The following is a 15,608-nucleotide window of genomic DNA, read 5'->3' as shown; positions in this document are numbered from 1 at the left end:
GCCCAAATTTTGCACACTTATTTGGGTCCTGAAATGGGATCAAAAAAGCTTTGATCTGATGGGATACTATGAATTTTTCTATTTTCCATATAAACGATGACCCACTCTAATAAATATTGGTAGAAAACCACGGGAACTCTGGGGGCAATACTGGGAAACCCTATAGAAAAATTATGTATGATTCCCATAAAAAAACCAGAATTAAATTGACCAAAAACCCAGAATCCTGGAAGATTCTTAAAGAAGAATCCCGTTTGAATTTTGGAAAAATGCTTGGAATCCGGAAAAATCTCTGGAAGGAATTCAAAAATAAATACCAAGACAAATGGCGCGAGAAAATACGGAAGGAATCCTGGGGCTGGGAGGAATTTCGAGAGGTACTTCCAAAGAAATTCCAGAAAGAAACCCTGACATAATTTCTGGAAAAATCGATTGCAACCGATTTTCTAGATGGATACATTCACACTACATAAGGGTAATTCTCGCTTAAACCGGCCCACTACTATTTACATTTTGTCTTCAAAAATGTTTAAAATGGCGATTTTCTGAAAGTCCTCGCTAAAAAAGTAAGGAAAATGCATTTGGTTACTCAAATTGATGGACCCCCCGTTAGTTACAGCCACAACAATTTTTGCAGACCCCTCGATTTTGGTAAAATGGTGGCTCATTTAAACCGTTATAACTCGATAGTTTCCCAAAAACCACCTCAAAACGAATTGTTGTTGAAAAGAGGAAAGATAGAGCTACTATTTACAATAATAAAAAGTTGGGTCGGCCATATTGATTTTGGCTGTCATCTTGTATTTTTATACTAAAACTTTTTTTTTCACCATGATGGCAACCACCGATTTTTAAAATTTTTGCATCAATTGAAAGCTGAGACATTTATACATAACCTATCAAAAAATTAGAGATGTCTTTTTTGCCTATCAAAAGTTATCTACAGTTTTGCAAATTGGGCCACGTTTTCTCCATGCGCAATAGATGCAAAAATTTTGAAAATCGGTGGTTGTCGTCATGGTGAAAAAAATGTTTTGGTATAAAAATTCAAGATGGCGGCAAAAATCAATATGGCCGACACAACTTTTTGTTATAGTAAATAGTAACTCTATCTTTCCGCTTTTCAACAACATTTCGTTTTGAGGTGGTTTTTGGAGAAACTTTCGAGTTATAACGGCTTGAATGATCCACCATTTGACCAAAATCGAGGGGTCTACAAAAATTGTTGTGGCTCTAACTAACGGGGGGTCCATCAATTTGAGTAACCAAATGCATTTTCCATATTTTTTTAGCGAGGACTTTCAGAAAATCACCACCTTAAACATTTTTGAAGACAAGGTGGAAATAGTGGGCCGGTCTCAGCGAGAATCATCCATAAACGAAAACTTCGATGTATTAAACTTGGTGGACCCTATTTCTGAGTAGATCTACAAGTATTAGAATGTTTTATTTTTTATTGGTGCAAAATTTTCCTGAGTATTTCAGGTTATCCTTGTTCAATAAAATTCCCGCTTTTTCAGGTTTTTCCAGGTTGACACCCTGAATATTCTTTACCGAACTTTAAAAAAGGGCGCATGAAAAAAAAATACCCAATAATTTTCTTCAAAAAATTGTAACTCTAAAACGGTTTATTGGATTGAAATTATGTCTTGGAAGATGTTTTGGAATATTTGAAAGACTTTTCGAAAAAAAAAGTACACTGAGAGTGATAGCCATCGTGGGTCTATGTTAGATATAGTATAATTTCAATTTTCCAAAAACCTTACCCTTCGATTTTTTTTCATTTTTTTTTTCTGTTGAAAACTGACTTACAGCTTCAAAATTTTCCAAGTAGCCCAAGATGGTCAAATGCTTCTAATTATTGTTTCTTTAATTTGAGTTTTTCATCTATTTTCAAAACAAGTAGAGGTAAACTACTTCAACATAGATCCGGGATGAATATTACTCTCAGTGTATTTTTATTTCCTACAAGTCCTTAAAATATCTTGTACCGCCTTTTCGAACCCTCGAAGGAGAATGCCCTCTTCGAATGAGTGTAATCAGTTTTGTAAATTTTAATTCCGCCCTTCTTCTTCTTCTTCTTTCTGGCTCTACGTCCCACTGGGACTTGGCCTGCCTCGCTTCAACTTAGTGTTCTTTGAGCATTTCCACAGTTATTAATTGAAGGGCTTCCTTTGCCTGCCATTGCATGAATTTGTATATTGTGAGGCAAGTACAATGATACACTATGCCCAGGGAGTCGTGGAAATTTTCTCGACCGGAACGGGAATCGAACCCGCCATCTCCGGATTGGTGATCCATAGCCTTAACCACTAGACTAACTGGAGACCCCATGTTGTTTATCCTTTGACAGATACGCGTATTTCGACTACCACTTGTGATCTTCAGACACGAATGCTACATAAGTGGTAAAGTGTCTTTAATAAATATTAATAATAATATTTTGTGATCATCCCCAGTGTCCGTTATCCACTTATAACTGACACTGAGGAATATTACGTGGTATTCTAAATACGCGTATCTGTCAAGGGATAAGCAACATAGGGCGGAATTAAAGGGTACAAAGCTGATTTACACTAACCTGAAAATATTCTCAAACATCTTCGAAGAGAACATTTCAATCCAACTAACGGGTGTCGAGTTTTAATTTTTTGAAGAAGATTATTGTTTTTTACATACATACACACTGTTCAAAATTAAGGTGAAGAATATTGCAAAACAAATAACATAAAAAAAAACTTTTAGACAGAAGCTTATACATGAGCAAAACCTCATTTGAACTGGTAAAGATCGCGTTTACGCTATTCGTGCGTTGAACTGGAAAATGCTCAATTGTAACTTTTTTTTAATATAAATATAACTAGGAATTTTTTATTCGACATGAATTTGAATCTCCAGCAACACTGCCCACTTCTACTCGTGTGTGAACCGTGCAAACAAACGCCCATCTGGTTGACCGGGCTGGAGCTGAACGCAAAAACGAAATTGCGAAAAGAACGTAAACACACAAATGGGTATGGCCCACTCGTGAATAGAATATTGAGAACGACTGAAGTTCTATTTTTTTTTTCTACCATGCCAACAGGAAATTTGCCCACCGATACACCAAACTACACAAACCGTTTCGTGCGTGGTTCTCGTTCGTTAGTTAGCGCTTTTTATTGTTATTCTTAGGTTGATAAATAGCTGGAGTTTATTGCGAATCATCGCATTTCCGGAAGAGGTTCAAACGAAATGCATGACTCTCAGAACTATTATCAATGAAGGCAAACTGCACATGAGGTTCATATGCAGCTGCTGTTTAACGTCATAGCGTTCATGAGTACATTGATAATACATCGCTGCAACTGTGGCTAAGAAGCTTAAAACGTAATCGGGAAGCTGAAAACCCAGAAGTAGGTAGCTCGTACGTGCACGAAAATAAAATTAATTATGTAGGTCTAGGAAGGTGTAGAAAATAAAAACATAATACATACAAGTGATTCACGTACAACCTGCGAGATGTTCTCCCTCAGCTGTGCTGCCATCCCGGGCTTGTTCAGCCCGCGGGCAAACTTTCTTTCTGCCATTACGCCAGAAGAGCTCCTTTCGCTTTCATTCACCTTCTTTTGTTTCTTTTAATTACGACCGATCACCACTTTTATACCCCACAATATTTTGTTGATTGATCACCACGCTGTACACTTTCGTAACTCGCTACTCTTGCGGTATTGGATCACTCACTCACGGAGACCGTTGATATTCATGTGGAAGCAGGTTGTCGTCGTCGCACTTGGTTCTTCTTGATTTTCTTCTTGCCCCCTTCAACTGGATTTTCAATTTTTGCTCCCCGTTTCACTTACAGACTGCCGATGACGGCGGAGATCGACGACCGTTGTCGAACATTACAGCATCCCCATTGACACGTTCAATTACACTCTTGGCGTCATAATCACTTCGATTTGAAAAATGATGATTTTCTGTCAGCTTACAAATTGATTACGGAAAACAGCTAGAAGTGGTCGTCGTCGTCGTCATGCAACATCTCAGTTTGACGGACTATGATCATTGCACCCACTATCAACACTAAACAGGACCATCACATTATTGCCATCTCTCACCACTACCAAAAAGTTGTTCACTTTTCTCTACTAGATGTTTGCATCAGAACACTCCACAGTACGGTAGAACACTAGGGTGGCCTGGAATAGTTGTAATTGGAACTTTCATACCTTGCCCTCAATACTAATTTCCTAAAAGCCTTGAGCTGATTTATTGGTAGATGAAAATGTCTGCTAATTTCGTTTGTTTGATTAAAGAATGATTATTTGTAAACGACTTTTGAAAACAGAATAACAATCCGTTTACAAATTATTTTAAACGCAAGTAAAATAATACTTTTAAAATTATTGAAGGTAATCGAATACTAAGCCCAAACGACAATCAAACGTACATCGAAACCTTACAAATGCGCAAAAGACCCTTTAATTTTACCACTAATACTTGCATTTCAGAGGGTAAAGTATGAAATTCCAGACTATTTACTTTCCATCATAAGCTTGGACCACTCTAATGCACATGCTTGCCTACAATAATAATGCCTTCTTCGAGATGGCACTCTTCTCGCAGAACAAGGATCTTCTCATCGCACACTTGCGCATCCGCACCGTCACGGTATGTGTGTGCACTCCTCAATCGAACCAGACGGCGAACGACGGATGCATACACACAGGGGCATCAAACATTCTATCTAGAGCTAGCAGATGCTTTTTTGTCTGATATCATTCAAAATCCCAACCCATTCTAACATTCTGGGTGAGTTCGGCGAATTAAAAATGGAAATTCACAATTGATAAACGCACTCCCAGCTTTACAAACGAGAAAATTACTGTGCTTTGTTCTGATTTCACTTTTCTCACTGACCAAACCGATGACCTCTCATCACTATCACCAACTAGGAGTTCCTTCCGACCGCGACGCTTCCGACTTATCTCAAGCGTTTACGCCCAACAAACAAGACCACTAACCATTAGCCAACCACAAGGATAACGATAAGATATCCCCCATTCACAATCCATCAGAACAATCCACAAAACACACCAATTTTACGCGAATTCGATGACCAACAACGGAGACGACGTCCAATACAATCCAATCGTCCGAGTGAACTGCTGCGGCGGCGGGCGGTGTGGACTTCATTATGCTGGCTGGTTGGTGCTAGGCTGTCTGCCTGTTTGTCTGTGTTGTGCTCACTCACCGTCGTCGTCCGTCGCGGCCCACTCTCGCTCGGCGCCGCGGCGACGCACACACGCCCGCGATCCTCGCTGTCGTCGATCAGTGAGAGGTGGCGGCGGGTGGTGTTCATCCGCGCGCTGTGCCAGTAGGATGGGTGGTGGTGGGTTGCTCACTCACATTGTTGTACGCGCACAAGAAACTGTTTTGTTTTGGTTCATGTCGCTTTTCACCCATCGTTCGCGTATCGCGGGCGGTTGAAGAAGATGCGATGTTTGGGTGCTTGATTCGTTCCATGCGCACCACGTGAGTTGAATGAATGCCGTCGACGACGGCGTGCGTCGGTGCGGGGTTCCGAGGGCTGTGCGAGATAAACACATTCTCCGGGGAAGGTGGTTTTGTTTTTATTGGGTTTTCGATGTTTTGCTCGTTGTGTGCTTTGTGGTGGCGATCGTGAGTGAATGCAGTTTGATCTTTTTTATTTGACTTGTCCATTTACCGAAAAGCTAAAAGGTGTTTTAGCTTAGTTTAATAACGCCTATTACTACCGACCGATTAATGTTCGTTAACATACAAAGACTATTGCTATGCGTCTGGCAGTCATGAATCATAATGCGACTACAGATGAACCTATTGATAGATCAATGATACCTACAGATAGACCATTTTTATTAGCACGGTGCCGATTTCCGATGTCCCTGCTTTATGTCTGTACATATATCTTATGTGTGTACGTACATATAACCATAGTCGAACCGTAGCCATTGAAACATAATGACTACATATATGAAATTCAGTAATGTTCACAGACAGTACTCCGTAGATTCGTCCTTTATCTAGGGATTCTTCTGGGATTTTTTTTTTTCGAAATTCCCTCTCAGGATTCCTTTAGGAATTTTTGCTAGAATTCCTCCAAAAATTCTACCGAAAATTTATCCAGGGATTTCTCCGGGGATCCCTCTACACACTTAGTTCAGAAAACCACGATATCAGCATTTCTCCATTCTTTTGTCGAGATTTGCACAGCCGAGTAATCAGCAAACAACTATAGCTTGCCAAAATATTAACAATTTGCTGAGATTCGAACCACGTTTTTCTGAGAATCAGCTGACTAATGTAAATTTTGCCGGGATGATATCAATTTTACTGAGCACACGATTGTGCGCGTTTTTGCCGAACCTGCAAATTTGTTCTGAGTTTGTAGGGATTTTCTTAAACAAACGTCTATGGATGCCTACAGTTATTTCTCCAGAAATCATTCAAACAATCCTATCCAGAAATTCTTCAGGGGATGTCGCCAGGATTACATACTCTTTAAATTCAACTTTGAGGCTTATTCTATGAATTTTCCGGGGGTTTTCCAAGACTTTCTGTTTCCTAAGGAATTGCGATTTTCTCCGGACTTCCTGCTGAGAGCCTTCTAGAATTTGTATCTGGGAATTCTCCCAGAATCTATGCTAGTAATTTCAACTGAAATTCTAATTTTCAATCTTTAATCAAAGGAGCCCAGACAACCAGTAATCGTATATAATGTTGCATAAGATGATAAAGGGGCGGCCATATGCGTGCATGCCTCCATTTTGGCGCATGTAAAATGTACGCATATCGCCTCCACTGTAACATCTTATGCAACATATCCCAAGTAACAATTTCAATTCCTTTTAGATTTGATTATTTTTATGGAAGCTTTATCACAGCATGACCAATTCATGGAACATTTGTAGTTGTTTTTATCAAGAGAAAACAATCTTCGTTCGTTTGCGGTTTTTAAGTTGTCTTCAAGTTAATTTTGAATTTCGCGCATAAACCACTGAATTTACAAGATCATTAAATCTTATAATAAGATTTAAGGCATATTTGAAGTTATTTTCAACACATAACATCAACATATTTTAATAAAAGTTTATGCTTCGTTTATTCAAGTGCATTTCATCTGGCTAATCCTCCTTTAAAAACTTCTTGAAGCCTTCTATTCTTGAGCTAGAGCCATTACTCTGGAACAAGAACTATGCGAAATAATAATAAGACAACGAACTATTTTTCTATCCAAATAATAAATGTAACAATTTGGTTGAAAAACCGCGTTCTCATGCAAATATAAACACATAAACATGTTTGCTCACTGATAATTTAGCCATTCTTGTGCTAAAAAGTAATCATTTCAACGAAATAATGATTTTACGGCCAATCAAAAATGCGAGTAGCTGGCTGCTGTCGTCCTGCCTTCAACCAGTTCCTCACACAGGCCACAGCTATGCGAATCGAATATGAAATGGGTACTTACTGTGACTCTGCTCAAGCTCATGCCAAATAGTGTAATTTTAGTAAGTTGCACTTCATTATTATTTGCCAAAAATACAGAGAAACAAAATAGAATTGGCACAACTTGACGCGAAACACCGCGAATAGTACAGAGACAACTTTCTAGCATCGAAAACGTAAACAAACAATTGTCAAAGGCTGTTACTCTTGAATAAAACGAATAAGTTTCATTGAAGACGAACAAATCTGCCTTAAGATCATAACTAGTAAAAACAATCTTCAATAAAGGCTGTAGTTTTCATGCAAGGTGACTTGGTTCCATCATTATCTTGAGGGGGTTTGGACTAAAGGTAATAACAATTGATGGCGGCTGCAAGAGTTTTGTTCGCTTGGAACGGCAGCCATGTTTAGATAGAATTGAAAAAGTGGCGTAGCCTTTTGTTTTTATAGGAAATGTATGTCTTCGTATATTAATGATTGATATTATTTTTGGGGCGCTTTGTTATTTTCGTATGTTTTGGGCGGCATATCAACGAAAAAGTGAGTATGGCATGGAAAACTTTGATTCTCTGTCATCAATGATCTGTCAGGCAATTTTAATGCTTTAGCCATTTCAATTTGATGAAAATTAATTTGCATTTCAATTAACATTTCATCCATGAAACAAAACTTGTTTGCATCTGCATAATGCTTAGGTAAAAGATTTCATTTATTATGCACTGTTGACACTTTTGAGAAAGACAGCCAAAAGATCAACATGTCTCAAGCAATTCTTGTTAAAGTTTCATGAAGTTCTTATGATCAATCATCAGTGCAAGTACATAAATACAACTAGTTTCAAAGCAGTCTTCAAAAGCAGCTTTGAAGATTTCCTGAAGAGTGGGCCAGATTAGTCTTATGCATGTTTTATGCCTATTTTATCTCAGATTTGCAGAACAAAGAGCTTTATTGCTAAGTTTTATTATTCTATCTTAGAAATTACTTCAGGATTGCCACAAAAGTATAATTGTTACTTGGGATTATACGATCACTGGTTGACTGGGAGAATTCAGTAGGAATTCCTTATATATTTTTCTATGAATTTGTCCGGGAATTTCCAGTATATCCAAGAGATTTCTTCGAAGATTGCAAAAGGGATTCTTTTAAAAAAGTAATCGAGGGATTTATCTGCATCCCATGGGAATTCCTCTAGCGGTTTCTAACGAGATTACTCACGGGATTCCTTCAGGAATTTCTGACTGGAAAAAGGAATTACCAACAGCCACACATCAACATCCTCGTGCTCATCATTCTACCACGATAGAGTAGAATAGTGAAAGCAGCGTGAAAAGCAACCAGTTCGATATAGTGGAATAATAGTATACTGTTTGCGCCGATCGTCAAGCTAGGTCATTAATTTGCTTTCCAATTACCACTGCTACAAGATCACTAGGTTTCTCATTAGTGTCCGAGCAAAACATACAGTCGCACTACTCTAACTGAAGTGAATTGTTATTCTATCCCGTATCATATCGATCGCCTCACGATCGATGATAGGGCCGACCGCAGGTAGCGATACGATGGTCAAAAAACATCGCACACGGTCGGCAGGCAGGTCAGAAAATTGTAATAAAACAGTCTTTAATAAACCTCTCGCACATCCAGACCGCGTTTAACCTACGTCGCGTGTTTTCATTATTGTACTCTTGTGAACGTGAATAAGTCAGTGCCAATAAAACGAATATCAGTCCGACCCACAAAGTCCGCGAGTTTTTTCGTTAATCCGTGTAATCCGACGACCTGAAATCAGTGCTAAAGACTAAGTGTACACATTTTGGTCCTTCGAACCGGATCGTCGGGAAACGCGGAAGATTAGTGGACGTTTTTCGTGATTCGTGGTGTACCGCGTGGTCGCTGATCATTCTCCACAAGGGAGAACAATAGGACACGGGCGTCCTCATCGAGTGTGGCTGCTTTCGTTCATCGCTTGCTGTCGTTCCTGCGGTGGATCCTGAAGCCGTCATCGGAGTTTCCAGCGGAGACCGGACAGATTTGCAGAATACCAGGATAAGTACTGAGGGCAGGTTTGTCTGTGGCGCGATTCTCTGCATGCTAGATCGCCGCCGATGAAAAAGTGATTGAGCACAAGTGAATCAAAATTCGCTAATAAAGATTCCCCTTATTGCTTGCATGAAACACGTGTGTCGTCCAAATTATTCCTAGCTGAGTTGAGCCCTAACCAGTCCACCGTCTCTGTTGGCCTTGTCCGCTTTGTAGGTTGGTTTGCTTTGTTCAATTCCCAGTCAAGAGCCTCTATTGTCCAGTCAAACCGCGTGGTCGATTCGAGTATCGCGATCGAGTGAAGTGATAAGTGAAGTGGATAAGTGCAAGTGCGACTTAACAGTGATTAATTATGCCAGTGAGTGATGATTACCGCCTTCTGTGCAAGCAGGAGCGGTCCGTGCGAATTTCTCTTGAGAACCTGAAGGAGTTCGTGCAATCCCACCAAGCCGGTGCGGATAGGCATGACGTTGACCTACGCCTAGCCAAGCTAGATGAAATTTGGCAGAAATTCACCGATGTGCGGATGCGAATCGAGCTGCTAACCGACGACGCAGCAGATGATGAGATTTCCACGGATACCGAAGAGACGGAGGAGACAAAACTGCAACGTCACGTCAAGCTACAGAGGCAGCATGATCGTGATAATGCGAGAATTCTGAAGGATTTCGAGAACGAAGTGTACCAGTTGAAGAAGGTGCTGTTCAGTATGCTTCAAGCTGGCCCGAGCCGTGTGCAGCAGCCTCAACACCACCAACCGGCGGCTGTGCCGCAATCTAAAGTAAAATTACCCGAGTTGAAACTGCCCACGTTCAGTGGGAGGATGACGGATTGGGTGACATTCCGAGACACCTATAAGAACCTGATCCACAACGATAATAGTCTCTCCGATATGGACAAGTTTACTTATCTACGCACATCCCTCACCGGTGATGCACTACAGGAGATCGCTGCAATTGAGATTTCCTCCGCCAATTATGCCATTGCGTGGGAGGCATTGGAAAACGCTTTCGAGAATAAGAAGCTATTGGTGATGACTCACCTTGATTCTTTGTTCTCTCTCGAGCCACTTCGTCAAGAAAGCTTCGAGACTTTGAGCAAACTCGTTAACGGGTTTGAAAAGAACCTCCAGATGCTCACCAAGATCGGAGAAGATCCGGATGGCTGGAGTACGCTACTTCAGTACATGCTCTGCAAGCGGCTGCATCCCACAACGTTGAGGCAGTGGGAGTCGCACTACAATTCCAAAGAAGTTCCGAACTATAAAGATCTGATCAAGTTCCTGAAGAGTTACTGTTCGGTGTTGCAGTTCATCACCCCTGTGAAGCCATTCCAAACCGAAGCAAGGAAACCTGTTCGTCCGTCTATTAGCCATGCCGGAGTCCAACCACCCAGTAGCTGTCCATTCTGCGGAGAATCTGCCCACTCCGCCTTTAAGTGCACGAAGTTTTCGAAGATGAGGATTTCGGAAAGGGTCGATGTCGTGAAGAAACTTTCGCTTTGTTTGAACTGCCTGTCATCAGGGCACATCGCGCGATTCTGCACCAGAGGATCGTGCTTCCACTGTGGTCAACGTCACCACTCGTTGCTTCACGCGAACTCATCGACCACCGCGAATCCGTCGAGTAAATCTGGACAGTCAAATGGGAATCAACAAATGAAGAAACCACAAGGACAGAACACGCAACCACCACAAGCTAAGCCAACACCAAACGGTCACTCAACACACACTCAGGCTACACAAAGTGGACGCACAGAACCACCAAATTCCACAAATGCAAGCAATGCTCATTCACACATTTCCGCCACAGACAGCCCCAGTACAAGTTATCACACTACACCTCTTGCAACTACACGACACGTTCCACACACTGTTTTGCTCTCTACCGCTGTCGTAAATCTTTGCGATCAGTTTGGTAACTCCTTACTCGCTCGTGCGTTGCTGGACTCCGGGTCCCAGCGATGCTACATATCTGAAGCCATTTCGCAAAGGCTTAAGTTCAAGCGAACCCGTGAACATTTACCGATTGCTGGAATCGGTGGATCGCGAACTGCTTCCACTCAAGCAGTTTTCGCTGAGGTTCATTCGCTTGTCACAAAGTACGTGACGAATCTCAAATTTCACGTGCTACCGCGAGTAACTGTCGATCTTCCGACACGAAGCATCGATATTCGATCTTGGAACGTGCTGAAGGAGCTAGTGTTGGCTGATCCGACATTCCACGAGTCCGGAGCAGTTGACCTGATAATAGGAGCTGAGGTGTACCTGGAGCTGATGATCGCTGAACGTCAAATCAAGCTAGGAGATTCCGGTCCGATTCTGCAGAACACTCTGCTGGGCTGGATTGTTTCCGGAGGCATCCCGGACGAGTCTGCTTCTCTACCAGCGGTATCAGCATGCGCAACTGAGAAGATTGAAGAAGGATTGGCACGTTTCTTTGAGCTGGAATCGTGTCGCACTACCAGCACGTTGTCTTTGGAGGAGTCAGCGTGTGAAACACACTTCGAGAAAACGACGAAGAGGGACTCAAGCGGCCGATTTGTCGTCCAGCTACCGAAGAAGCAGTTTGTGATTGATCGCCTAGGGGACACTCAAGCTATTGCCACTCGTCGCTTCATGGCACTCGAGCGAAGATTGGATACTGATCCTGCCGTGAAGAAAATGTACATCGAGTTCATCGACGAGTATCTTCGCATGCAACACATGCGAGAGATTTCACCACGAGAGTTGAGCACCTTTCCAGTCACGTACTTCTTGCCGCACCATGCGGTACTTAAGCCCGACAGCACGACCACCAAACTGCGCGTCGTTTTTGATGCGTCGTGTGCAAGCACATCTGGAGTGTCGCTAAACGAAGCTCTGATGGTGGGTCCTGTAGTCCAGGAGGACCTCACTTCGATTACACTGCGTTTTCGTTTAAGAAAGTATGCGATGACGGCCGACATCGAGAAGATGTACAGAATGATTAAGATGCACCCTATGGACCACTCGCTTCAATGCATTATGTGGCGAGAAGACGCCACCAAGCCGATTCGATTCTTCGTACTGACGACCGTCACGTATGGCACGTCTTCGGCACCGTACTTGGCAACCCGCTGCCTGCGAATGCTAGCAGAAGATGAGAAGGCTAAGTTTCCCGTCGCCGCAGACACGATAATCTACGAATTCTACGTAGACGACATGCTGAAGAGTGTCGACAGCGTTGAAGAGGCAGTTCAGCTGTCTAAGGACCTGATTCACATTCTCAGTACTGCGGGACTCACTTTGAGAAAATGGAGTTCAAATTCTCGAGAACTGCTGGATCAAATTCCTCCGTATCTGCGCGACGAACGCTCTTCGTTGGACCTCGAGCTCTCAAACCCCACCGTTAAGACCCTTGGAATCAAATGGGAACCCCGATCGGACATTTTTCGGTTCACTGTGCCTCAGTGGAACCCTGCTACTGAGATCACCAAGAGGATCATCCTGTCCGATTTCGCGAAGCTCTTCGACCCGCTAGGCCTGGTTGGACCTAGTCTTGTTCCAGCCAAGGTTTTTCTCCAGGATCTTTGGAGAACAAAGTGTTCCTGGAACGAAACTGTGCCTGACGAGCTTCAAAACTGGTGGAGAGAATTTCGAGAAAGTTTGGAGGACCTGACCCAGCTTCGCGTTCCTCGTTGGGTTGCGTTTGGAAGCGACACAATATCTGCTGAACTCCATATGTTCTGTGATGCGTCCATGAAAGCGTATGGTGCCTGCATCTATCTGCGGTGCACTTCGTTCGACGGCACTGTCACAGCAGCACTACTCACCGCCAAGTCTCGAGTGGCACCGCTCGAAGATCTAGAGAAGAAACGGAAACAGACCTCAATTCCTCGTCTGGAGCTGTCGTCCGCACTCACCGGAGTTCATCTGTTTGAGAAGGTCGTCCAAAGTATCAAAATCACTGCCCAACCGTACTTTTGGACGGATTCGATGATCGTCAAATGCTGGATCGCTGCTGCTCCGTCACGCTGGAATGTTTTCGTTGCAAATAGAGTGTCCGAGATACAGCACATCACCCGTGGAGGCATCTGGAACCATATCGCTGGGCTGGAAAACCCCGCGGACGTTTTGTCAAGAGGAATGTCTCCAGATCAACTGAAGGACTACGAGATGTGGTGGCAAGGTCCACCGTGGCTACGCTTGGACAAGTCTTCCTGGCCGAAAACCGCGACAATCAACCCGAAGGATCTGGATCCTTCGCTCCTTGAAGAACGAACGACGGTAGCGGCCCCAGCTCAAGTTGTCGAACCCAGCCCGATTTTTGGTCTTCGATCGTCGCTTCAAGACTTAGTTCGAATCGTGTCCCTTCTACGAAGATTCGTTCATAACTGTAGGAACCCCGATGGTCGGAAGACAGGCCTTGTCAAGCACGAAGAGCGGTCAGAGGCATTACACCAGCTTCTACTCCTAGCGCAACAAGAAAGCTTCCCGGAGGATCTAATCGCGCTTCGCAGAACCGGTGAAGTTAAACCAACATCTAAATTAAGAAAGCTAGCTCCACGCCTTGTGAATGGAATGATCCTGGTCGGCGGCCGGCTGCGGAACGCTAATATCTCGGCCGGACGGAAGCATCCCGTCATTCTGGACAACCATCACCCTCTATCGATTATCATCGCCGTTCACTACCATCAGAAGAACCTTCATGCTGGACAGCAGCTCTTGATTGCCAGCATGCGGGAGAAGTACTGGCCATTGTCTGCTCGCAACCTGGCTCGGAAGGTCATCCACCGCTGTGTCAAATGCTTTCGGACACGGCCGACGGCTCACGAGCAGCTCATGGCGGACTTACCTGCAGAACGTGTCCCTCCGGCTCCACCATTCATGCGCGTAGGGGTGGACTACTGTGGTCCGTTCTATATCCAGTATCCCTATCGCAAGGGCGGTCCGATCAAATGTTTTGTTGCCGTTTTCGTGTGTCTCGCTGTAAAGGCGGTCCATTTAGAGGTCGTGGGAGACCTCACAACTCAAGCGTTCATCGCAGCACTGAAACGATTCGTCTCCCGTCGAGGTCGGCCTGAACTTCTCATGTGCGACAATGCAACGAACTTTGTCGGTGCCCGGCGTGAACTGGACGAGCTTCGGAAGCTGTTCAACAACCAAGACTTCGTGAAAGCTGTTACTGAGGAGACATCCTGGGAGAACATCAACTTCAAATTCATCCCGGCGAAGTCACCCAACTTCGGAGGCCTGTGGGAGGCCGCCGTGAAGTCGATGAAGGAACACCTGAAGCGTACTCTAGGCAATACAGTCCTCGTCTCAGACGAAATGGCCACTCTGGTGGCACAGATTGAAGCGTGTCTCAACTCGAGACCCCTTACACCACTATCCAACGACGCAAACGACCTGGAAATCCTAACTCCCGGTCACTTCCTGGTGGGCAGGCCGCTCACAGCAATCCCAGAACCATCTTTGCAAGACCTCAACGAATCAAGGCTTTCGAAGTGGCAGCGTGTGCAGTATTTTCTGCAACGAATTTGGAATCGTTGGTCAACACAGTACTTGTCGAACCTGCACACTCGTACAAAGTGGACCAAGCAGCGTAACAACCTTTTCGTCGGCACCATGGTACTGCTATGCGAGGACAACGTGCCGCCTCTAAAATGGCGGCTCGGTCGGGTCACAGAGATTCACCCAGGAAAGGACGGCAACATTCGTGTCGTCAAAGTTCACACGAAGGACGGAGATTTTCTACGAGCGATATCCAAAGTTTGTGTTCTACCAATACGGGACAACGAGTCAACACCAGCGTCAGCTCACGAGGAGCATTGATTCCTTCTTCATCGAGCGCCCTCCGGCGCTGCGGAGGCCTTCGGGTCTCCGCGTCCCAGTTAAGTCTTTGTATTTCAAATTATAGTCAAAAAGCTCAGAGAATGTTTGTCCTCCATAGCCAAGTTCGTCGACGGCGGCCGGAGCCGCCCATCCGATTTCGTGAAGCCCCGTTTGCCAACCTCCGATGATGTCCATGTAACCCAGATGCCCCTCGGTTCAATCTCAACTCAGTTCCTGTCCATGTCACCCTATGAAGTTGTTGCGTCAAGTATTCTGTGGGGGTTTAGGAATCCCCACACAA

General features: G+C 43.8%; 2 protein-coding genes across 6 annotated transcripts in view; one reads left to right on the top strand and one right to left on the bottom strand.

Moving 5' to 3' along the window:
• LOC109419769 (dedicator of cytokinesis protein 9) overlaps positions 1–5,111 on the bottom strand; it is a 306,880-nt gene extending 301,769 nt beyond the window's left edge. The window contains exons 1-2 of one of the 5 annotated variants that reach the window (XM_029852751.2): positions 5,007–5,022; positions 3,477–4,181 (exon numbers count right to left, since the gene is read on the bottom strand). In XM_029852751.2, the coding sequence (XP_029708611.1) occupies positions 3,477–3,569 (93 nt within the window). In that variant the 5' untranslated portion in view covers positions 3,570–4,181; positions 5,007–5,022. Of the gene's footprint in view, positions 1–3,476; positions 4,976–5,006 lie in introns of those variants that run through there. The other 4 variants (XM_062850124.1, XM_062850121.1, XM_062850123.1 and 1 more) reach the window with 4 other exon arrangements.
• LOC109398247 (protein phosphatase 1L) overlaps positions 1–15,608 on the top strand; it is a 325,961-nt gene that overhangs the window by 88,839 nt on the left and 221,514 nt on the right. The gene's annotated exons all lie outside the window — the stretch shown is intronic.

The sequence above is a fragment of the Aedes albopictus genome, chromosome 2 (assembly GCF_035046485.1).
Source record: "Aedes albopictus strain Foshan chromosome 2, AalbF5, whole genome shotgun sequence".
NCBI lineage: Eukaryota > Metazoa > Arthropoda > Insecta > Diptera > Culicidae > Aedes > Aedes albopictus.
This window is presented reverse-complemented; position numbering and strand designations above follow the sequence as displayed.